At 40.4% G+C, this 23,695-nt stretch overlaps 1 protein-coding gene across 8 annotated transcripts in view; it reads right to left on the reverse strand.

Moving 5' to 3' along the window:
- Positions 1-8,544: 8,544 nt before the first annotated feature.
- CAGE1 (cancer antigen 1) overlaps positions 8,545-23,695 on the reverse strand; it is a 78,908-nt gene continuing 63,757 nt past the window's right edge. For 7 of the 8 annotated variants that reach the window (XM_023557672.2, XM_010597567.3, XM_023557675.2 and 4 more), the window contains one exon: positions 8,545-9,680. In XM_023557672.2, the coding sequence (XP_023413440.1) occupies positions 9,593-9,680 (88 nt within the window). In that variant the 3' untranslated portion in view covers positions 8,545-9,592. The remainder of the gene's footprint in view (positions 9,681-23,695) is intronic. The other variant, XR_002787660.2, reaches the window with a different exon arrangement.

Genomic DNA, 23,695 nt, shown 5'->3' on the forward strand with positions numbered 1-23,695 from the left:
CTTCGAGGAACGGGAGCTGGGCGGGGCGAGGGGGTCACGTGGTCGGCGGCCGGGGCCTCTGGATTCCCGCGAGAGCCTGACTCTCGCCGGGGTTGCTGGCGGCGGGCTACTCTGTGGCCCCGCCCCGCCCCTTCCCGAAGGCCCACCAGCGCCTGCCGAGCCGCCCAATCAGAGTCTTCGGTGGAGACAATTTGAATGACGGGCCGCTGTACCTGGCGTGACAGTCTTTTATAAGTTTAAATAACAGTGATGGAAGGACAGGGGAGAGCCCTGGTGGCACAGTGGTTAAGAGTTTGGCTGCTGATCAAAAGGTCAAGAGTTGCAGTCCATCAGCTGCTCCTTGGACACCCTATGGGGCATTTCCACACTGGTCGCTGTGAGCGGAATCCACTCGACTGCAACGGGTTTGGTTCTGGTTAAAGCCAAGGACTACAGATGGCATTTAAAAGCAGAGAATTTTTTTTTTTTATATAATATTGTTTTTAAAAAATCCCAGAAAGCATAAAGAAAATACGGTGGAAAAAACCTTTCTCCCCTCTCTGCCCACACCCTCCTTCTTAGCTAAATAATCACGGTTTTTAATTTCTTATATGACATTCCGAGTTATATGTTGGATGAAATGCCTTGACACATGTAATCAGCTAGGACAGCGCTTGGCATGTAGGATGCATTAATATATAACGCCGGCAGCAATCCTCTTAAAATTTCCTTAGCTCCTTCTCGGCTATTTTGGATTTTGTCTGGGTTGCCACCACTAATCTGGTATCTGATGCAGTTAAACAATCTGAATGTTAGGTGGTGTTGGACTGGATCGGCGTGAAACGTCACAGAATTCTCTGACGTGACATGATGCCGCACGGGACTCCCTGAGGGGCGTCCTCCACTCCAGCTGTCGCCTCTGCTCCTGGGCCTTGCTACCAAAGCTGCCACACTGGGCTAGGGACTCTGCTTTGACGTGGCCGAACCTTGCCTAGTTCTCCACTGACACGGAAGACTCTTCCTAACTTTGAGGCCCTTTCTGTTTCATGAGTTTCAACCAGAGCTGCCTTAAGCTGCTGATGTGACAGAATTTTTGACAAACGCCTTCTGCTGTAACTTGGCAGCTCTCTCCTAGAACCAGAAAGAAACCGATGGGAACCAGAAAAGAAGATAATCTAAGTTAAGGACATCATGTTGCTGCTAGGTGTCCTCCAGTCAGCTGCAACTATGCTCAAAATCACTCCCCTCTTCACTGAGGAATTGTCATCAGCGCAACACTTCTCACTGACTCTCTTTTTCCTTGAAAAACAAACAAACAAAGCGACCCAAACTCACTATTGACAAGTCGATTCCGACTGGTAGTGACCCTGTAGGATAGAGAACTGCCTATGGAGTTTTCAAGGCTATAAATCTTTACAGAAGCAGACTGCCACATCTTTCTCCTGTGGAGCAGCTGGTGGATTTGAACCACCCATCTTTTGGTTAGCAGCTGAGCACTTTAACCACTGTACCACCAGGGCTGATTTCCTGGGGAGGGGGTAGGGGGGTCTCCGTTCCTTATGTAAAGAGATTCCTAGCAGGTCTGTCTCACCAGTTTCTAGGACATGTTTAGACATAACCCAAATTTGTAAGGATAATCTAGTTTAGACTTAAAGTGGGACTTCCACTCCAGTTCTATCACCAAATGATTACTAAAACAAAACAAAACAAAAAACAAACCCATTTCCATCAAGTTGATTCCATTAAGTCAATGCCAACTCATTGCACTCTATAGAACGGAGTAGAACTGCTCCATGGAGTTTCCAAAGAGTGGCTGATGGATTCGAACTGCTGACATTTTTGATTAGCAGCCATAATTCACTGTAGCTCTTAACCACTGTGCCACCAGGGCTTCAAATGATTACTAGAGGATTTTATTTGGGACTTGAATTTTAGACAACCAGCTACTGAAGCTGCATCCAGGCCACTAAAGTATGTCTGCTTTGGATGTTACTGATGTGATGAGCTTAAAAAAAAGAAAAGAAAACAATACAGAGAAAATAGAAAGACCTACAACTGTCCAATTAGTACAAAAAGCAGGAGCCTATGGAATCCCAGAAGTAAGACACTCCCCTGTCTAAGTGCTCACCAGTTCTCCCATAATATGCAGCTTTCTTCAGTGCCCACCCAGAGCTCTCCCCTTAGTTGCTTCCAATCCTTAATTTATGGGATTAAGAATTCTTTAGTTTAGGAGTCCCTGGGTGGCAAAAATGGTTAAGTGCTCAACTATTAACTGAAAGATTGGTGGTTCAAACCCATTCAGAAGTGCAGCAGAAGAAAGGGCTTGCGATCTGCTTTCGAAAGGTCACAGCCTTGAAAATCCTATGGAGCAGTTTTATTCTGCACACATGGGGTTGCCATAAGTCAGAATCGACTTGACGGCAACAACAACGTTATTTTAGGCCCTCCCAAATATTTTCCCATGTTCTCTCCCTGTGACTTCTGCCACCTATCTGTTTGAAGATACTTGTTTTCCAGGAATGGACCACATCCCAGTTATTCTCATTCGCACAGCCCAGGGAAAAATTCTCAGTTAACTCTCCATGTTTGTTACTTTATTCTCTTAGAATTATAAGAGCAGAGCCTTCTTTCCCTTCGGATACTTATGATTTCCCTCAGCACCATTAGCAAATGTGTTTATTGTATTCCTCCAGAGAACTACATGGCCAACTCATCCTTCATCTCCCTTACGCCTTTGCTCAGCCATCGCCTTCTCAATGAGGCTTACCCTGACCACCTGACTGAAAATTACAGCTCCACTCTCCTGATTCCCCTCTCTATTTACCTTTTCTTCATAGCGCTTATGACTTTTTTTTTAATTGTTGAAAATACACACAGCAAAACATACACCAATTCAACAATTTCTACATGTACAATTCAGTGACACTGATTACATTCTTCGAGTTGGGCAACCATCTGCATCCTCCTTTTCAAACTGTTGACATAATCCCCGTGAACATAATCTCACTGTCCCCTAAACTCCCTATTTAACCTTTCCCTTTTAATTGCTGTTGACAACTGGAGCCCATATAGATAGTTCTTTAAAAGAGCACAATCTTGCACTTAAGACTTTCTACCACAACATATAGGTTATCCTGTCTCCTGTCTGTAACATCCTGGGTATCTTCATAGATTAGTGATACAGAACAGTGCTACACCCAGTTGGACCTCAGTAAATATCTGTTGAATGAACGAAGGTCCAATATTGTTACATCTTTCCTGCACATATCTGCAACCCAAGTTTGACTGCAGGCATAATAAGGAATGAAAAAGTACCAAGCAAAAAAGAGTTATATTTATTATATGCAAGCAAAGACTTAAGAGCTTCTTCACCTTCCAAGGACTCAAGAAGAATTAGGTTTTTTGTACTATACTTTACCTCTAAGGAAAACAAAACAAAGCAAATTAGTTTTCTGATCCTTAGTAAAAAGAGGCACAATGGGGAAGAGGAAACAGAAAATCGGGAAGACTTTAAAAGGAGTCCTGGCTCTCCAGCCCCACCCAGTCCTCATTTACGAGGGCCTGCGCTCACTCTGGAAACCCTGGTGGCATAGTGGTTAAGTGCTACAGCTGCTAACCAAAAGGTCGGCAGTTCAAATCCACCAGGTGTTCCTTGGAAACTCTATGGGGCAGTTCTACTCTGCCCTGTAGGGTCACTATGAGTTGGAATTGACTCTACGGCAATGGGTTTGATTTGGTTTTGGCACTCACTCCCCCTCCCAGAGGTTGGCTTTCTTCACAGTGCACTGCCTCCTCCTCCACATTGCCCCTGCTCAGACTGCTGAAAAGAACAGACAGAATCACAGCCACTTAGTCTCTCAGCACAAAACCCGCCAGCTTCCCTGCATTTGTACACTCACTTCTGTTAAAATAAAACGGAAGGTTTACAGGCCTTCCAAAGGCCGTCCCCACCACTCGTGGATTGAATCCCATCTGCTCAAGGACTCGTGATTCTGGAAAGAGCCCTCTCTTCTCTGCTTTGTAAGAAATTTCTACCTCTCTAACTCATCACTTCCATCAACGTACAAATAGGCTGTACTCCTGCCCATCTTAGAAAACAAAGCCTCCCTTGTTCCTGTTCCCCTTCAGCACCAGCCTCCTTTCTCTGCTTTCTGACACGGGAAAACTTCACTATCTCATGTCTTGATTTTCTCCTCAGCCTGTTCTAACTGGGTTTTTATTTTTACCATTCCACTAAAACATCTCCATCCTGCTAAATCCAGTGGTCCTCATCTGAGCCCTTCTCTTCTTGAACACTTGTTTCTCTGGGCTCAGCGACAACCATACTCACCTGGGTTCCCTCCACCTCAGCAGCCCCTCCTTCTCCTCTGCCTGGCCTATAAGTGTAGGCCTGCTAGAAGGGATGCACTACAGAAGACTGGAAACCCCCAGCTGTGGTCCATGAGAGGGCTCACCGGGACACACACTGCTTACCAAAGCAATAATGGACGCACCGGTCAGAGCGGCTCCAGCTCCAGCATCGCTGAGATTGGTGGAAGACTGTCCTCCGTAGGCCAACACTAAGGGTAAGACGGTGTTGTGGAGCTGGGCTAATAGAACAGGGATGAGAGGAAGATTATGGAGGCCAGGGGAGTCACTTAACTGTCAGGAACAAGGTGGGCACAATGATTACAAGGAGCTGCACGGTGGTCAGAAGCAGGAACAGGTGAAGAGGCATGGTCAGGGGAGCAACGTGCAGAGAGACGTGGCGGTGGTCAATAAAACACATCCCTAGAGACAAGATAGACGGACACCCAACAAAGGTACTGCTTAATTTATACAATGAAATAAATCAAGGAAAATAAGGAGGCTGAGGGAAGTCAGCCCAATAAAAAGCCCAATAAAAAATCCAATCCCTTTCTCAGCTGGACCTGAGGCAGTTCTCAACCCTGGAACCCAGTAACTGATGCAGAAGGTTCCTAAGATGAAGATCCCTGAAACACCACAATGGCTATTCAGTAGTCAATACCTGTCATTCCTCAGAGGGCCCTATGTCCATTCACTCACAGTAATCATGCACTGAGGAAAAAGGGGAACACTAAGACCTTTTGAGAATTGTTGGACACAAAGCCTGAGTGCCAATTTAGCCCCCTTTTACAGTAAACTTATATACCACCCCATTGCTGTTGAGTCAGTTCTGAGTCGTAGCAACCCTACAGAACAGAGTAGAAATGCCCCATGGGGTTTCCGAGGAGCAGTTGGTGGATTCAAACTGCCAACCTTTTGATTAGTAGCCAAGCTCTTAACCTCTCTGCCACCAGAGCTCAAAGTATACACAGGAGTCAGTAATAAGCGGAGTCCTAGCCCAGGCTCAGTTGACAGTGGGTCCTTTGAGTCATCAGACCCACACATACCTTGTCCCTGAAAGTAAACATAAAATGGACAAACTTGGTAGTTGAAATAACCCCGTTATTGGTTCCTTGACCTTTGGTGTAAGAGCTATTAGAGTAGAAAAGGCCAAGTAGAAGCTTCTGAAACAGCTCACCACCACTCCCCTCCCCAGCCAAGGTAGTAAATTTGCATCCCAGGAGACTGGCAGAGATATGTGCCATCCTCAAAGACTAAAGAGTGCAGGGGTGGTGGTCTTGTCAAATCCCAATTTAATTTGCCAGTTTGGCCCCTACAAAACTAGATAGATCATGGCAGATGACAGCGGAATACCAAAACTTAAACAAGGGTAGCTCCAATGCCTCCAAGTCAAATGCTGCTGTTGATCATAGTTCCTCCTGCTAATCCTCTTACAAGTTCCCCAGGAAACACGACTGGCCAGAGTCCTGAATACATTGGAGGTGGAGGCAGTGGTTGATGGTAAACAGGCTCAAGCAAAATTTTGGAGGTGAAGGAAACATCCTAAAATTAGATTGTGGTGATTTCTGCATGACTCTTATCAATTTACTAAATATTACTGAGTTGTATACTTACAGTAACACACCAGCCACTCCATGGAAGGAAGATGTGGCAGTCTGCTTCCATAAAGATTTACAGCCTTGGAAACCCTATGGGACAGTTCTACTCCATCCTACAGGGTCACTATGAGTCAGAATCGACTTGATGGCAGTGCATTTGGGTTTTGGTTTGGATACTTACAGTAGGTGAATTTTATGGTATGAAATAATATCTCAATAAAGCTGTTTTTAAAAAGAGAAAGGTATATGAAAAATATACTAGTTGTAATAACTCCTCGTGTACTCATATACTATAGTTTTTATACCTATTCTTCCAGTTACCAAAGTTCTTAGATTAGAGATGCCCGAATCCCCCAGTCCAAACTGAAGTGCATCAGTGGAGTAGTTGTAATGTGAAATCTTGGAAATTCTCTTCTCATAACATCTTCCTTGGCTCTTTGCCTCTTTTAGTATAAACATCTCCAAGTGTATTGCAGTGTTGTTGAATGTTCACTGTACTGTGCATACTAGCACTTTAAAAAATATACATTCTATAAAGTGAATGCTTCGAAGGTTAGCGAAGTAGGGGCAGGGGTTTGGGGACCATGGCTTCAGGGGACATCTAAGTCAATTGGCATAATAAATTCTAATAAGAAAAATTCTGCACCCCACTTTAAAGAGTGGCATCTGGGGTCTTAAGGGCTAGCAAGCGGCCATCTAAGATGCATCAGTGAGTCTCAACCCACCTGGATCAAAGGAGAATGAAGAACACCAAGGACACCAGGCAATTACGAGCCCAAGAGACAGAAAGGGCCACATGAACCAGAGACTTACACCATCCTGAGACCAGAAGAACTAGATGGTGCCCAGCCACAACCGATGACTGCCCTGACAAGGAACACAACAGAGAACCCCTGAGGGAGCAGGAGAACAGTGGGATGCAGACCCCAAATTCTCATAAAAAGACCAGACTTAATAGTCTGACTGAGACTAGAAGGACCCTGGTGGTCATGGTCCCCAAACCTTCTGTTGGCCCAGGACAGGAACCATTCCAGAAGTCAGCTCATCGGACATGGATTGGACTGGACAATGTGTAGGAGAGGGATGCTGGTGAGGAGTGAGCTTCTTGGATCAGGTGGGCACTTGAGACTATGTTGGCACCTCTCGCCTGGAGGGGAGATGGGAGGGTAGAGGGGCTTAGAAGCTGGCGAAATGGACATGAAAAGAGAGAGTGGTAGGAGGGAGCGGGCTGTCTCATTGAGGGGAGAGTAACTGGGAGTATGTAGCAAGCTGTATATAAGTTTTTATGTGAGAGACTGACTTGATTTGTAAACTTTCACTTAAAAAGCACAATAAAAATTATTAAAAAAAAATATATATATATATACATTCTAGTTGTTCTTCATCCAAGCGTGGTGTGCTGGTTAAGGTTATGTGTCAACTTGGCTAGGCCATGATTCTCAGTTGCTTGGCAGATATTACGTAATCATCTTCTATTTTGTGATCTGATGTGAGCAGCCAATCTGTTGAAAGGGGAGTTTCCTTGGGAGTGTGGTCTCAATCTCATATATATGTACGTTCCAGAAAAGTTTGCCCTCTCTGGATCCTGCATCTGACTCTTCATCCTCTGACCTCTGGTTCTTGGGACGTGAGCCAGCAACAACATGTCGTCTCACCTGCCGATTTGGGGCTTGTCCGTCCCTGCAACCATGTGAGTCAGGAGAAGCCTCCAGCCTGACATCTGAGCCACGTATTTGGGACTTGCCAACCTCTACAGCTGCATGAGCCGTTTCATATATACACGCTTCACTGTTTTACTCCTCTTGATAACGCAGCCTAAGAATTCTGCTGAGAAGCATGGGTCCTGCTCTAACAAATACCTACAATGTGGAAGTGGTTTTGGAATTGGGTGATGGGTGATGGAAGCAGATAGTTCTAAATACCAGCTATGACCACATGGTCAACTGCAGAAACGAGGACTGTAATTGTTTCTAGTATTTCTTCCTTGTTTTGTTATACGTGTACGAGTGCATATATGTCTGTGCGTGTGTGTATATAGCAAATATCTTTGTTTTCTTCCCTTTCTTATGCCATTACGTATTATAAAATACACCTACTCCTCATTTATTGACTATCTCATTATCCAACATTTCTCATTTACAATAGTAAAAAATCTATTGTCCAACTATTTTGCACATTAATAAGTTAGGTCTGGCAGTAACAAATGTCAAGGTGTGAGGTGACAGTAACGCTGGCTGTGATGGTTATGTGTCACCTTGGCTGGGCATGATTCTCTGAGTCTCAGTGGTCTGGCAGTTATGTAATGATGTAATTTGGCAGTTATGTAATGATGTAGTCATCCTCCATTTTGGGATCTGATGTGGTCATCCTTCATTTTCACATAATGCAGATTTTTGCATAACGACCTGGTCTTTGGAACCTAACCAACCACGTCAAAAGTGAGGAGTGGGCGTATAAGATGGAAACAGAGCTCATGCATTCTTGGTTGTACTCATGTCAGTTGTATCATGTTAGGTCCAAGTATGACTTTATAATTTTATTTAGACATTACGTATGATTTAAGGAGATATGTACCCATGCATCTATCAGTTTGTCATACTGTGGTGGTTTGCATGTTGCTGTGAGCTTGGAAGCTATGCCACTGGAATTTCAAATACCAGCAGGGTCACCCATGGTGGACAGGTCTCAGAGGAGCTTCCAGACTAAGACAGGCTAGGAAGAAAAGTTATGTATCAGGGTTGTATCCTTTCACCATATTTATTCAATCTGTATGCTAAGCAAATAATCTGAGAAGTTGGACTACTTGAAGAAGAATGGGGCATCAGGATTGGAGGAAGGGTCGTTAACAACCTGCGTTATGCAGCTGACACAACTAAGAGTTCTAGTCAAGAGAAGGGACATGTAAGCAGAGAATTATTGTGAAATAAGTGCTATTGTAACAAAGGGTGTGGTATGGGCATCTAGGACAAAGCAAGTCAGTTTCATCTGGGAGAATGTTTGAAGCAGCAAAGGCTTCATACAAGAGATGAAGCTTGACCTGGCAGGTGTTGGTGAGGTGGGAACTGACATAAGGGGAGAAAAGGAGTTGAAGAACATTCTAGGCAGGGGAGGTTACATGAGCAATAACAGGAAGGCATAAAAATAACATACCATGTTCAGAAAATTGCAAGTGGTCACATATGGTTGATGTGAATGATGGGAAAGTGAAAGCATGCATGATAAGGCTGGATGGGAAGGTGTGAGCTTAGCCACAGAGGGCCTTATATGCTGCAATAAGGAGCCAGGATTTGATCCTGAAAGCCACTGGAAACCACTGAAAGCTTTTATGTAGGGGAGAGACATGATCACATTTTGCTTTCGAAAGATCACTCTGCCTATTCTGTGGAGGATGGAATGAAAGGGAGCAGAACTGGAGGCAGAAAACCAATTACGAAATGATTGTAATAGTCCAGGTGAAAAGTGAAGATGGTTTGAGATGAAGCAGTAGCAGTGGGGATGGAGTTAAGGGGGCCAGTAGAAGAGAAGCTTCAGAGGAGGGGCTTCTAGTTACAGGACCAACTATGATAGGAGGCAGAAGAGGTCCTTGTACTGGGGGAAATACACTGAAATATAAACCAGATATTATTGAACTGTAACTACAGGAGCTCATATTTAATGTTATTTTCAAATTACATGGAAATATAATATTCTTTAAAATGATCTTCAAGATGACCTACCATGGTCATGGACTTTGGCTGATTTTCTAATCTTCTTGGTCTGCAGGAAATAAAAAATAAACAAAATAAATAAATAAGGGGTGGGGGGAGGGCTCAAATAGTAAACGTAGTGAGCAAGCGTGTCATTATAACATATTTTCCCTTCACTTTCCAAGATAAACTGTCATCTAGGATAGAACTATGAGATTCAAAAAAGGCTAAGATAAAGCTCAGTGTATAATATATGAATCATTCTTACTGCAATTAAATCAAAATATTAAGCCATAGCCTTATTACATTTTAAAATTCTCCTAGATTTACTTAGGATACTATTCTGGCTATGTCTGGAAAACCTAACAAATTTCCCTGAAAGTGATGAGGAACTAGAGGCAAAAATAAGACATTGGAGACTGTTAAAGGTTCATTTTTATATCCCTAAAAGCCCCCTAAATTCACTACTGAGGACAACTGGCTAAAGCAGCACTGTAATTTTATGATGATGAAGAAGTAGTTTAAAGTTTGTTCATCTGCTGAATTTACTGAGGTAAACTGGATATTCCAGGGACAGTGGAGGCTGAAGTCTGATGGAGGCCTCTCTGGAAAGGCCTTGCAAGCTCTTCGTCCCACCCTTCTTTACCCCTCTAGCTTCAGCTTCAAGGCCAGTCTAAATCTATACAAAAGGGTCTCAAGTCATTTGTGAAAATAGGCCAAATAAAGTAAACAAATACTTGAACTGGTGAAAAACATGTAAATTTATATGCAGATTTTATTTTAAAATAATTGTAGAAAAATTATTCCACAATTCTCAGCAACTAAGATTCACATTCAGTTTAAATTAGCATTTCCTGGGCATCTACAATACGCCAGGCATCAGATTACACTCTTTCATGTTAGAAAAAAAATCACAGTTATCCTATCTTATCGCAAACACTACTATAAACCTGCTCAGGAGTTCCCCACCCCTGCCCCTCAATTAATAATTGCTTTATTATTTTTTTATTGTTGTAAAAATATAGGTAACACAACCTCTGCTATGTCAACATTTTTTGCGGGTAGAATTCAGTGACACCAATGACATTAGTCATGTTGTGCAACCATCAGCGATATCCGTTGCCAAATTATCCATCACCATAAACAGAAACTCAATGCTAAGGAGCTTTGATTTTCAAAGCCGAGCTGAAATTGCAAACTGTATGTTGGACAAATCTGACTCATGACAAAACCAAAACGCAGCTTAAAATTTTGTTTCCCACTTCTACTTTCAGCTTCCTTCACTCAGGGAAACCTTCCCTTGACCATTGGATGAATATGCAGCAGGCCCAGTTGTTGTTTTGCTCACTGTGAGGTAATAATCCATCCTCTCTGTGAAGAGTAAACACAGTCTCAATTCAGTAAATAGCAAGTTTAGTCCTAAATAGTAATCGATGCTTTAATCTTCATTCCAAAGTAAGATTTCTGCCCGTGTCAGTTAAGGCCCATGGTTGGTGGACACCCTGTCTTTGGAGGTCAGTTTCTGCTCTCTCTTCACTCATCAGCTCCTCTATTTGCAGAAGTAAGGCCACAGGACAGTTTTTACTTGGCTGGTGGCTTCAGGGTCTCTGGCCTTGGCAAGTGGCAAAAGCTGGTTCTTTGTTTGGAATTTCCCACTACTAGCCTCTCACCTGCAGTTCTCCAAACTACGCTGATACTTGGAGCTTCTGGGTGGTCACCCGATAGACTTGATATTCGACTAGCTCCTAAAAATCTGGCATTCTCCAGCTTCTTTTTGCTGTATCCCTCAGTCCTCTAGGCAGCCTTGGCCAGATCCCAAATAACTTGTATCACCTGCATGGTTCTGAAGACACTATCACTTTTTTTTTTTTTTTTAAACATTTTATTGTGCATTAGGTGAAAGTCTCTACAGCAATTTAGCTTTCCAGTCAATAATTCAAGCATGAATTGTTCTGTGACATTGGTTGCAATCCACGCAATGTGTCAGCACTCTCTCCATTTCCACCCTGGGTTCCGTTTCCATTTGTCTGGTTCCCCTGCCTCTCCCTGCCTTCTCATCTTTGCTTTTGGGCAGATGTTGCCCTTTTGGTCTCGTATAGTTGATTGTTCTAAGGAGCATATTCCTCATGGATGCTATTGTTTATTTTATAGGCCAGTCTATTATTTGGCTGAAAGGTGGCCTCTGGGAGTGGCTTCAGTTCCAAGTCTCAAGGGTGTTTTAGAGCAATAGTCTCAGGGGTTCCTCCAGTTTCTCTCAGACCAGTAAATCTGGTCTTTTTTATGAATTTGAATTTTGTTCTACAGTTTTCATTCATTCTAACTGAGACCTTCTGTTGTGTTCCAGGTCAGAGCAGTCAGTAGTGGTAGCTGGGCACCATCTCGTTCTTCTGGTCTTGGGCTAGAGGAGGCTGTGGTTCATGTGGGCCATTTGTCCTTTAGGCTAATTGCTTTCTTGACTCTGGTTTTCTTCATTCTCTTTTGCTGCAGACAGGAAGAGACCAATAGTTGTACCTTAGATGGCCACTTGCAAGCTTTTAAGACCCCAGATGCTACTCACTGACCTAGGATGTAGAACATTATCTTTATGAACTGCGTTGTGCCAACTGACCTAGATAATCCCTAAGACTATGGTCCTTAGCCTTCAGGCCCAGGAGCTCAGTGCCGTGAGGTGTTTGGTTATATCTAAGAAGTTTCCATATCTGTGTCCCCTATATGCTCTGTTATACATATAAATATACATGCAGCACATGCAAATACATATGTAGAAATACCCACAATCATATATGTACTCAAGTGTACTGCCACATGACCTCCCATGTCTGTTTAGCATACATATCTACCTATGCATCCAGTCAAAAAGTATTGTTTGTGTCATGGATTGACTTATGTCCCCCCAAAAATATGTATATCTATTGGGTTGGGCCATGATTGCTAGCATTGTGTGATTTTCCTATATGTTGTAAATCCCGCCTCTATGATGTTAATGAGGGAGAATGGGTGGCAGTTGTGTTAGTGAGGCAGTAATCAATCTACAAGATTGGATTGTGTCTTGAGATATAAAAGAAAGCAAGCAGAGAGACAGGGCGACCTCATACCACCGAGAAAGAAGTGCCAGGAGCAGAGCGCATCCTTTGGACTCGGGGTCCCTGCGCGGAGAAGCTCCAAGTCTGGGGGAAGATTGATGAGAATGCCGACAGAGAGAGAAAACCTTCCCCTGGAGCTGACACCCTGAATTTGGACTTTAAGCCTGCTTCACCGTGAGAAAATAAACTTCTCTTTGTTAAAGCCATCCACTTGTGGTATTTCTGTTATAGCAGCAGTAGATGACTAAAACAGTTTGTTATTACTATTTAGTGATTCTCCCTCGTATGCCCTCCCATCCCTGGTAACACTCAAAGGATGTTTCTTTCTGTGTGTAAACCTATTTTTGGCTTTTTTTTAAATTAGTGGTCTCAAAATATTTGTTCTTTTGTGATTGATTTATTTCACTTAGCATAATATCCTCCAGATTCATCCATGTTGTGAGATGTTTCACGGATTCGTCATTACTCTTTATCATTGTGTATTATTCCATTGTATCTATGTACCACGATTTGTTTATCCGTTCATCTGTTATTGGACATTTAGGTTGTTTCCATCTTTTTGCTATTGTTGAATAATGCTATCATGAACATGGGTGTGCACATGTCTATTTGTATCATGGCTCTTATTTCTCTAGAATGTATACCTAGGAATGGGAATGCTTGATCATATACTATTTCTATTTCTAGCATTTTAAAGGAAGCACTATACCATTTTCCATAGTGGTTGTACCATTTTACAGTTCCACTAGCAGTGTATAAGAGTTCCAATCTCTCCACGACCTTGCCAGCATTTGTTGTTTTCTGTGTTTTTGATCAGTATGTGCCATTATTGACAGGATAAGATGGTATTGCATTGTAGTTATGATTTGCATCTCTCTGATGGCTAATGAATGCAAGCATTTCTTCATGTTTGTTAGCCAACTGAATGTCTTCTTCGGTGAAGTGTCTGTTCATGTCCTTTGCCCACATTTTGATTGGATTGTTGATCTTTGTGTTGTTGAAGTGTTAAATTTTTCTAAATATTTTAGAGATCAGACCCTTGTCAGATACATCGTTGCCAAATTTTTTTTCCCAGTCTGTAGGTTCTTTTTACTCCTTTGCTGAAGTCTTTTGATGAGCATAAGTATTTCATTTTTAGGAGTTTCCAGTTGTCTAGTTTATCTTCTGCTGTTTGTGCATTTTCATTTATGTTTGATAGTCTATTTATGCCATAACTTAGGGCACCTACCTTTGTCCCTATGTTTCTTTCATAAACTTTATAGTTTTGGGTTTAACATTTACGTCTTTGATCCACTTTGAGTTAGTTTTTGTGTATGATGTGAGGTATGAATCCTGTTTCATTTTTCTGCAAATGAATATCCAGTTTTGCCAGAACTGTGTATTAAAGAGAGTATCTCTCTCCCATTTAATGGAATTTGACCTTATAATGGATTGAATTGTGTCCCCTCAAAATGTGCATCAGCTTGGCTAGGCCATTTTTCCCAGTATTGTGTGGTTGTCCTCCATTTTGTGATCTGGTGTGATTATCCTATGTGTTGTAAATCCTAACCTTTTTGATCTTAATGAGTCAGATTAGAGGCAGTTCCATTAATAAGGAGGACTCAATCTACAGGATTAGGTTGTATCTTGGGTCAATCTCTTTTGAGATATAAGAAAGAGAATCCAGCAGAAAGGAGAAGGACCTTATACCACGAAGAAACAAGAGCCAGGAGCGTGTATTCTTTGGACCACGGTCCCTGGGCTGAGAAGCTCCTAGACCAGGGGAAGATTGATGACAATGGCCTTCACCCAGAGCTGACAGAGAAAGAAAGCCTTGTCCTGGAGCTGGCACCCTGAATATGGACTTCTAGGCTTCTAAACTGTGAGAGAACAAATTTGTTTGTTAAAGCCATCCACTTGTGGTATTTCTGTTATAGCAGCACTAGACAACTAAGAGGAAACCCTGGTAGCGTAGTGGTTAAAACCTACAGTTGCTAACCAAAAGGGCGGCAGTTCAAATCTACCAGGCGCTCCTTGGAAACCCTGTGGGGCAGTTCTACTCTGTCCTGTAGGGTTGCTATGAGTCGGAATTGACTCTATGGCAGTGGGTTATATAACTAAGACAGACCTTTTTGTCCAAGATCAGTTGTCCACAGCAGGATGAATTTATTTCTGGATTCTCAATTCTGTTCCATTGGTCTATGTGTCTGTCATTGTATCAGTACCAGGTTGTTTTGACTACTATGGCTGTATAGCAGGTTCTGAGATCAGGAAGTGTGAGCCCTCCTACTTTGTTCTTCTTCAATAATGCTTTAGCTATCTGGGGCCTCTTTCCTTTCCACATGAAGTTGGAGATTAGATTTTCCATTTTATCAAAGAATGTAGTTGGAATTTGGATCGGGACTGCATTATATCTATAGTTCACTTTGGGTAATTTGGGTAGCATTGGCATTTTCACAATGTTAAGCCTGCCAATCCATGAGTGTGGTATGTTTTTTCTATTTATGTAGGTCTCTTTGGTTTCTTGCAGTAGTGTTTTGTAGTTTTCCTTGTGTAAGTCTTTTACATTCCTAGTTAGACTTATTTTTAAGGTTTTTTTTTTTTAACCTTTGGGGGATTTTTTTTTTTAACCTTTGGGGGATATTGATTTCTTGATTTCTTTTTTGGAGTTGTCTTTGTTAGTATAGAAAAATCCAACTGATTTTTGTTATGTCGAGCTTGTATCCTATCACTTTGCTGAATCCCTCTACTAGTTCCACTAACTTTCTTATGGAATCTTTGGGATTTTCTATGTATAGGATCATGTCATTTGCAAACAGGGATAGTTTTACTTCTTCCTTAACAATCTTACCAATATTGCCCTTTCTTGCCATATTACTCTAGCTATGACTTCCAGTACAATACTGAATAAGAGTGGTAATAAAGGGGTCCCTCATCTGCTTCCCATTCTCAAGGGGAATGTTTTCAGTCTCTCTCTGTTGACAACAATGTTGGCTGTTGGTTTTCTACATATGCCCTTTATTATGCTGAGCAGTTTCCCTTCTATTCCTACTTTGCTGAGAGTTTTTATAAGGAAAGGGTATTGATTTTATCAAATGCCTTTTCTGCATCTGTTGAAATGATCATGTGATTCTTTTCCTTTGTTTTATTTATGTGGTGAATTATGTTGATTGATTATCTAATGTTTAACCATCTTGCAAACCTCGTATGAATTGCAATTGATCATGATATATTATTTTTTGACATGCTGTTGAATTCTGTTGGTTAGAATTTTGTTGAGAATTATTTTGTCTATATTCACGAGGGAAATTGGTCTGTAGTTTGCTATTTTTGTGGCTTTTTTTTTTTTTTTTTTTTGCCTGGCTTTGGAATCAGGGTTATGCTGGCTTCACAGAATGAGTTAGGGGGTATTCTTTTCTTTCTATGTTCAGGAATAGTTTGAATAGATTTGGTGTCAACTCTTCCCTGAACGTTTTGTAGAATTCTCCAGTGCAACCGTCTGGACCAGGGTTTTTTTTGTTGTTTGGAAGATTTTTTTTTTTTAAATTATCTCTTCAATTTCTTCTTTTGTTACCAGTCTATCCAAATTTTCTACCCCCATTTGTGTTAATTTAGGTTGGTAGTGTGTTTCTAGAGCTTTGTCCATTTCTTCTAGGTTTTCAAATTTGTTGGAGTACAGTTTTTCATAATATTCTGTTATGATTCTTTTAATTTCGGCTAGTTCTGTTGTAATGTCACCTATCTCATTTCTTATTTTGGTTATTGGCAGCTTCTTTTTTGTTATGGATTGAATTGTGTCCCCCCAAAATATGTGTCAACTTCCCTAGGCCATGATTCCCAGTATTGGGTGGTTGTCCTCCATTTTGTTGTCTGATGTAATTTTCCTATGTCTTGTAAATCCTAACCTGTATGTTTTTATGATGTTAATGAGGCAGGATTATGGGCAGTTAGGCTAGTAAAGCAGGACGCAATCTACAGGATTAGGTTGTATCTTGAGTCAATCTCTTTTGAGATATAAAAGAGAGACTCAAGCAGAGAGGAGAAGGACCTCATTACCACCAAGCAAGTGCCAGGAATTGTGTATGTCCTTTGGACCTGGATTCCCTGCACTGAGAAGCTACTAGACCAGGGGAAGATTGATGACAATGATGTTCCCCCAAAACTGATAGAGAAAGAAAGCCTCCCCCTGGAGCTGGTGCACTGAATTTGGACTTCTAGCCTCCTAAAATGTAAGAGAATACATTTCTGCTTGTTAAAGCCAATCACTTTTAGTATTTCTGTTGTAACAGCACTAGAGAACTAAGACATTATTTTTTCCTTTGTCAAACTGCTAAGTGGTTTGTCAATTGTATTGATCCTCTTGAAGAACCAACTTCTAGTCTTATTGATTCTTTCTATTATTTTCTCTTTCATTTCTTCCTTTTTTTGTGCTTTATGTAACGTTTACAGCTCGAGTTAATTTCTCTTCAAAAATTTATACACATATTATTTTGTGTCTTCAGTTGCAATCTCCACAATGTGACAGCATGCTGCCCCTTTTTACTCAGGTTCCCTGTGTCCATTGTCCAGTTCCTGTCCCTTCCTAACTTCTTGTCTTGCTTTTTTGACAGGAGTTGATCATTTGGTCTGGTATTTTGATTGAACTAAGAAGCTCATTCTAAAGCCTGTCTAATCTTTGTCTGAAAAGCGGACTTCAGGAATGGTTTCAGTTCTGGGTTACCACAGTGACCAGGGGCCATAGTTTTGGAGGCTCCTCCAGTCTCTGTCAGACCAGTAAATCTGGTCTTTTTTTGTGAATTTGAATTCTGTTCTACATTTTCCTCCCACTCTGTCCAGGACTCTCTGTTATGATCCCTGTCAGAGCAGTTCCTGGTGGTAGCTGGGCACCATCTAGTTCTTCTGGTCTCAGGCTGGTGGAGTCTCTGATTCATGTGGTCCCTTAGTCCTTTGGGCTGATATTTTCCTTGTGTCTTTACTTTTCTTCACTCTCCTTTGCTCCGTATGAGATGGGAATAATAGATGTACCTTAGATGGCCACTCACAAGCTTTTAAGACCCCAGATACTACTCACCAAAGTGGGATGTAGAACATTTTCTTTATGAACTGTGTTATGCCAATTGACCTATGTGTCCTGTAAGACTATGGTCCCCAGGCCCCAGCCCCAGCTACTTGCTCCCACAAAGTGTGATGTGTCTAGGAAACTTCTATGCTTTTGTTTTCTTCCACTTGTGCTGACTTCCCCTATATTGTGTGTTGTCCTTCCCTTTACCAAAGTTGATACTTGTCTACTATCTAGTTAGTGATACCCCCTCCCCCTAACTCCCCACCCTCGTTATATTCAAAGAATGCATTTTTTCTATATGAAAACCTTTTCTTGAATTCTTATAATAGTGCTCTCATACAATATTGGTCCTTTTGTGACTGACTTATTTCACTCAGCATAATGCCCTTCAGATTCATCCATGTTGTAAGATGTTTCATGCAGTCATCATTGTTCTTTATTGTTGCATAGTATTCTCTTGTGTGTACGCACCGTAATTTTTTTTATCAGTTCATCTGTTAATGCACATTTAGGTTGTTTCCATCTTTTTGCTATTATGAATACTGCTGCAGTGAACATGGGTAGGCATATGTCCACTCATGTGACAGCTCTTATTTCTCTAGGGTACATTCCTAGGAGTGGGTTTGTGGATCATATGATATTTCTGTTTCTAGCTTTTTAAGGAAGCACCATATCATTTTCCAAAGCGGTCGTATCATTTTACATTTCCACCAACAGTGCGTAAGAGTTCCAATCTCCCCATAACCTCTCCAACATTTGTTATTTTGTGTTTTTTGGATTAGTGCCAGTATTGTCAGATTAAGATGCTATTTCTAATGATTTGCATTTCTCTAATGGCTAATGATCCTGAGCATTTTATCACATGTCTATTAGCTGCCTGAATGTCTTTTTTGGTGAAGTGTCTATTCATATACTTTGCCAATTTTTTAATTGGATTATTTGTCTTTTTGCTGTTGAGGTGTTACAGCACCTTATAGATTTTAGAGATTAGACCCTGATCGGATATGTTGTAGCCAAAATTTTTCCCAGTCTGTAGGTTCTCTTTTTACTCTTTTGGTGAAGTCTTTTGCTGAGCATAGCATTTAATTTTTAGGAGCTCGCAGTTGTCTAGTTTCTCTTCTGGTGTTTGTGCATTGTAAGTTATAGTTTGTATCCTATTTATGCTATGTATCAGGGCCCCTAGTGTTGTTTCTATTTTTTCTTCCATGATCGTTATCCTTTTAGATTTTATATCTGGGTCTTGGATCCATTTCGAGTTAATTTTTGTGTATGGTGTGAGGTATGGGTTCTGTTTCATTTTTTTACAGATGGATATCCAGTTATGCCACCACCATTTGTTAAAGAGACTGTCTTTTCCCCCATTTAATGGATCTGGCCCTTTGTCAAATAGCTGCTCATAAATGGATGGATTTACATCTGAGTTCTCAATTCTGTTCCATTGGTCTATATGCCTGTTGTACCAATATCAGGCTGTTTGACTACCGTGGCTGTATAATAGGTTCTCAAATCAGGTAGTGAGAGGCCTCCCACTTTGTTCTTCTTCAGTAATGCTTTACTTATCTGGAGCCTCTTTCCTTTCCATATAAAGTTGGTGATTTTTTTCTTCAACTTATTAAAAAATGCTGTTGATACTTGGATCAGGATTGTATTGTATCTGTAAATTGCTTTGGGTAGAATTGACATTTTCACAGTGTTGAGTCTTCCTATCCATGAGCATGGTATGTTTTTCCACTTACGTAGGTCTCTTGGTTTCTTTCAGTAGTGTTTATAGTTTTTTTGTTTGTTTGTTTTTAAATAGGTCTTTTATGTCCCTGGTTAGATTTTTTCCTAAGTACTTTATCTTCTTGTAAAACTTCTTGTAGGCTATTGTAAATGGTATTGATTTAGTGATTTCCTTTTTGAAGTTCTCTTTGTTGGTGTACAGGAATCTAACTGATTTTTGTATGCTTGTCTTGTATCCTAATTTGCTGCAATCCTCTATTAGTTCCAGTAGCTTTCTTGTGTATTCTTTGGGGTTTTCTGTGCATAAGATCATATCATCTGCAAATAGGATAGTTTTATCTATTCCTTACCAATTTGGATGCCCTTTATTTCTTTTTCTTGCTTTATTGCTCTAACTAGGACCTCCAGCACAATGTTGAATAAGAGTGATAAAGGGCACCCTTGTCTGATTCCTGTTCTCAAGGGGAATGCTTTCAGTCTCTCTCCATTTAGAATGATATTGGCTGTTGGCTTTGTATAAATGCCCCTTATTATGTTGAGGAATTTCCCTTCTATTCCTATTTTGCTGAGAGTTTTTATCAAGAATCGGTGTTGGACTTCATCAAATGCCTTTCCTGCATCAATTGATAAAATCATATGGTTCTTTTCTTTTATTTCTGGGGTGGATTGATTTTCTAATGTTGAACCATCCCTGCATGGATAATATGAATCTCACTTGGTCATGATGTATTACTCTTTTTTTTGATATGCTGTTGAATTCATTTGGCCAGAATTTCATTGAGAATTTTTGCATCTACATTGATGAGGGATATTGGTCTGTAGTTTTCTTTTTTTGTGGTGTCTTTGTCTGGTTTTTGTATCAGGGTTAAGCTAGCTTCATAGAATAAGTTCAGGAGCATTCCTTCCTTTTTTATGCTGTGAAATAGCCTGAATAGTATTGGTGATATCTCTTCTATGAAAGTTTGGTCAAATTCTCCAGTGAAGACGTCTGGGCCAGAGTTTTTTTTGTTGGGTGATTTTTTTTTTTTTTTAATTTTGTAAAATGACCTCTTCACTTTCTTCTTTTATTATGGGTCTGTTCAGTTTTTCTATCTCAGTTTGTATTAGTTTAGGTAGGTAGTGTGTTTCTAAAAATTTGTCCATTTCCTTTAGGTTTTCTAAATTGTTGGAGTACAATTTTTCATAGTATTCTGTTATGATCCTTTTAATTTCAGTTGGGTCTGTTGTGGTATCACCTGTCTCATTTCTTATACATGTTATTTGCTTCCTCTTCTGCTTTTCTTTTGTCAGTTTGGCCTATGGTTTGTAGATTTTATTGATCTTTTCAAAGAGCCAAATTTTGGTCTTGTTGATTGTTTCAGTTGTTTTTCTATTCTCTATTTCATTGATTTCTGCACTAATTTTTATTATTTCCTTTCTCCTGGTGCCTCAGGGCTTCTTTTGCTGCTCTCTATTTGTTAAAGTTGTAGGGTTAATATTTTGATTTTGGCCCTTCTTTTTGGATGTATGCATCTATTGCTATAAATTGACCTCTGAGCACTGCCTTTGCTGTGTCCCAAAGGTTTGGTAAGATATGTTTTCATTCTCATTTCATTCTATGAATTCTTTTTTATTCAATCCTTAATTTCTTCTATTACCCAGTAGTTTTTAAGCAAGGTCTTGCTCAGTTTCCACGTATTTGATTTTTTATCCTTGCTATTTCTTTATTGATTTCTACTTTCATGGCATTATGACCAGAGTAGATGCTTTGTATGATTTTGATGTTTTGGGTTTTGTTAAGGCTTGCTTTATGGCCTAAAATGTTGTCTATTCTGGAGAATATTCCATGTGTGTTGTTAAAGAATGTATGCTTGGCTGCTGTTGGGTGGAGTGTTCCATATATGTCTATGAGGTTGAATTGATTGATTGTGGCATTTAGATCTTCTGTATCTTTGAGTTTCTTTCTAGATGTTTTGTCCTTCACTGAAAGCGGTGTGTTGAAGTCTCCTACTATTATTGTAGAGCTGTCTAGCTGTGTTTTCAATGCTGTTAGAGTTTGTTTTATGTATTTTGGAGCCCTGTCATTGGGTGTGTAGATATTTATTATGGTTGTGTCCTCCTGATGTATTGACCCTTTAATCATTATATAGTGTTCTTCCTTATTCTTTATGGTGGATTTTGCTTTAAAGTATATTTTGTCAGAGATTAATATTGCCACTCCTGCTCTTTTTTGGTTATTGTTTGATTGATGTATTTTTTTCCATCCTTTCAATTTTAGTTTGTTTATGTCTCTGTGTCTAAGGTGTGTCTCTTGCAGACAGCATATAGATGGATCATGTTTTTTCAGCCATTCTGCCACTCTGTGTCTCTTTACTGGTACATTTAGGCCATTTACATTCACTGTAATGATTGACAGGTATGAGTTTAGTGCTGTCATTTTGATGTATTTTGTGTGCCTGCGTAGTGTTGACAATTTCTTTGTTCCGCTTAACTTTCTGTGCTGAATTTTTTTAATGTATTTTCTTTTCATCTCTTTCATTATTGTTTCTTTTATGTTCACTGAGTCTTCATGTTTTTTTTCTTTTTTATTTTGATGGGTAGGTTTGTTAGCTTTCTACGTGGTTACCTTGACATTTACCTTTATTGTTCTAAGTTTAAACCAATCTTTCATTTCTTGATATTGTCTTGACTTCCTCTCCATATGGAAGTTCTATGATTGCACCACTTATTCCTTCTTTTTTGTTTTCATGTTGTTGTCATTTACATATCGACATCTCTTGTTCCCTATTTTTAGTCTTTTAACTGTGATTTGTTTTTGTGAATTCCCTAACTGGGCTGATACCTGGTTGATCTGTCCTGTGTCCTAGTCTTGGATTGATGTCTGATGTTGTTGGATCTCTAACCAGAGGACTCCCTTTAATATTTCTTGTAATTTTGGTCTGATTTTTACAAATTTCCTCAGTTTCTGTTTACCTGGAAATATCTAATTTCACCACTGAATTTGAGAAAAAATTTTGCTGGATATATAATTCTTGGCTGGCAATTTTTTTCCTTCAAGGCTTTATATATGTCATCCCATTGACTTCTTGCCTGCATGATTTCTTCTGAGTAATCTTATTGGTTCTCCTGTGTAGGTAACTTTTTGTTTATCCCTAGCCCCTTTCAGGATTCTTTTTTTGTCTTTTGTTTTGGCAAATCTGATTATGATATGTGTTGGTGATTTTCTTTTGGGGTCTATCTTGTATGAGGTTTGTTGAGATTCTTGGATAGATATCTTCTCGTCTTTCAGGATATTCAGGGAGTTTTCTGCCAGCAAATCTTTAACAATTCTTTCTGTGTTTTCCATTATTTGCCTCTGTGCTGGTACTCTGATCACTTGTAGGTTTTTCCTCTTGATAGTATTTCATATAATTCTCAGGCTTTCTTTCTTTCTTTTTTTTAATTCTTTTTTCTGATTTTTCCTCAAACAAACTGGTGTAAACGGTTTTATCTTCAATCTCACTAATTCTGGCTTCCATTGTCTCAATTCTGTTCCTATGACCTTCTATTGAGTTGTCTAATTCTGAAGTTTGTTATTAATATTTTGGATTTCTAGTTGCTGTTTCTATATGGTTTCTAGCAGCCTGTTTATTCTGTCATATTGTTCTTGTATTGTTTCCCTGAATTCTTCTATTGCTTTGTCTGTGTGTTCCTTGGTTTGATCTAACTTTTACCTGATCTCCTTCCTGATCTTTCGGAACCCAAATCTTTTGGAAAGCTCTGTATATTAAGTCTTTTGAATTCTTTATCAGGTAATTCCATTGTCTTATCTTCCTCTGGAGGGTTTTCTGGTTTCTTTATTTTGGTTGCTTGCTGGAGCCATCTTGTACTGTTTCTTTATGTGACTTGATATTGATTGTTGTCTTTTGAGGCATCAATAACTTATTATATTTATTTATTGTACTTTTGTTTGCTGCATTTTGTATTTTTGTTTTCTTTTCATATGTCCAAGTAGCCTGGGTGTGTGTGCTACCCTGGTTGTTGGCATCATAGAAACTCTCACCTCCTGTCTCCAGGTGGTCAGATCAGCTACTAGTGTGAGAGCCCAGGGGTCTGTTCATTGTTTTTATGGGGGTGCGGTTGTTCAGGGTACAGGTGTCCGGGTTGTTGGTCACCAAGTGTGTGGTACGGAGACTTTCACCTACAGTCCTAGGCAGGCAGGGATGCGTGGGGGTGTTTAGACCAGGCACAAGTCTCTGTTTGCAGTGTGGGGGGGGGGCT

This window comes from Loxodonta africana, chromosome 1 (genome assembly GCF_030014295.1).
Source record: "Loxodonta africana isolate mLoxAfr1 chromosome 1, mLoxAfr1.hap2, whole genome shotgun sequence".
NCBI lineage: Eukaryota > Metazoa > Chordata > Mammalia > Proboscidea > Elephantidae > Loxodonta > Loxodonta africana.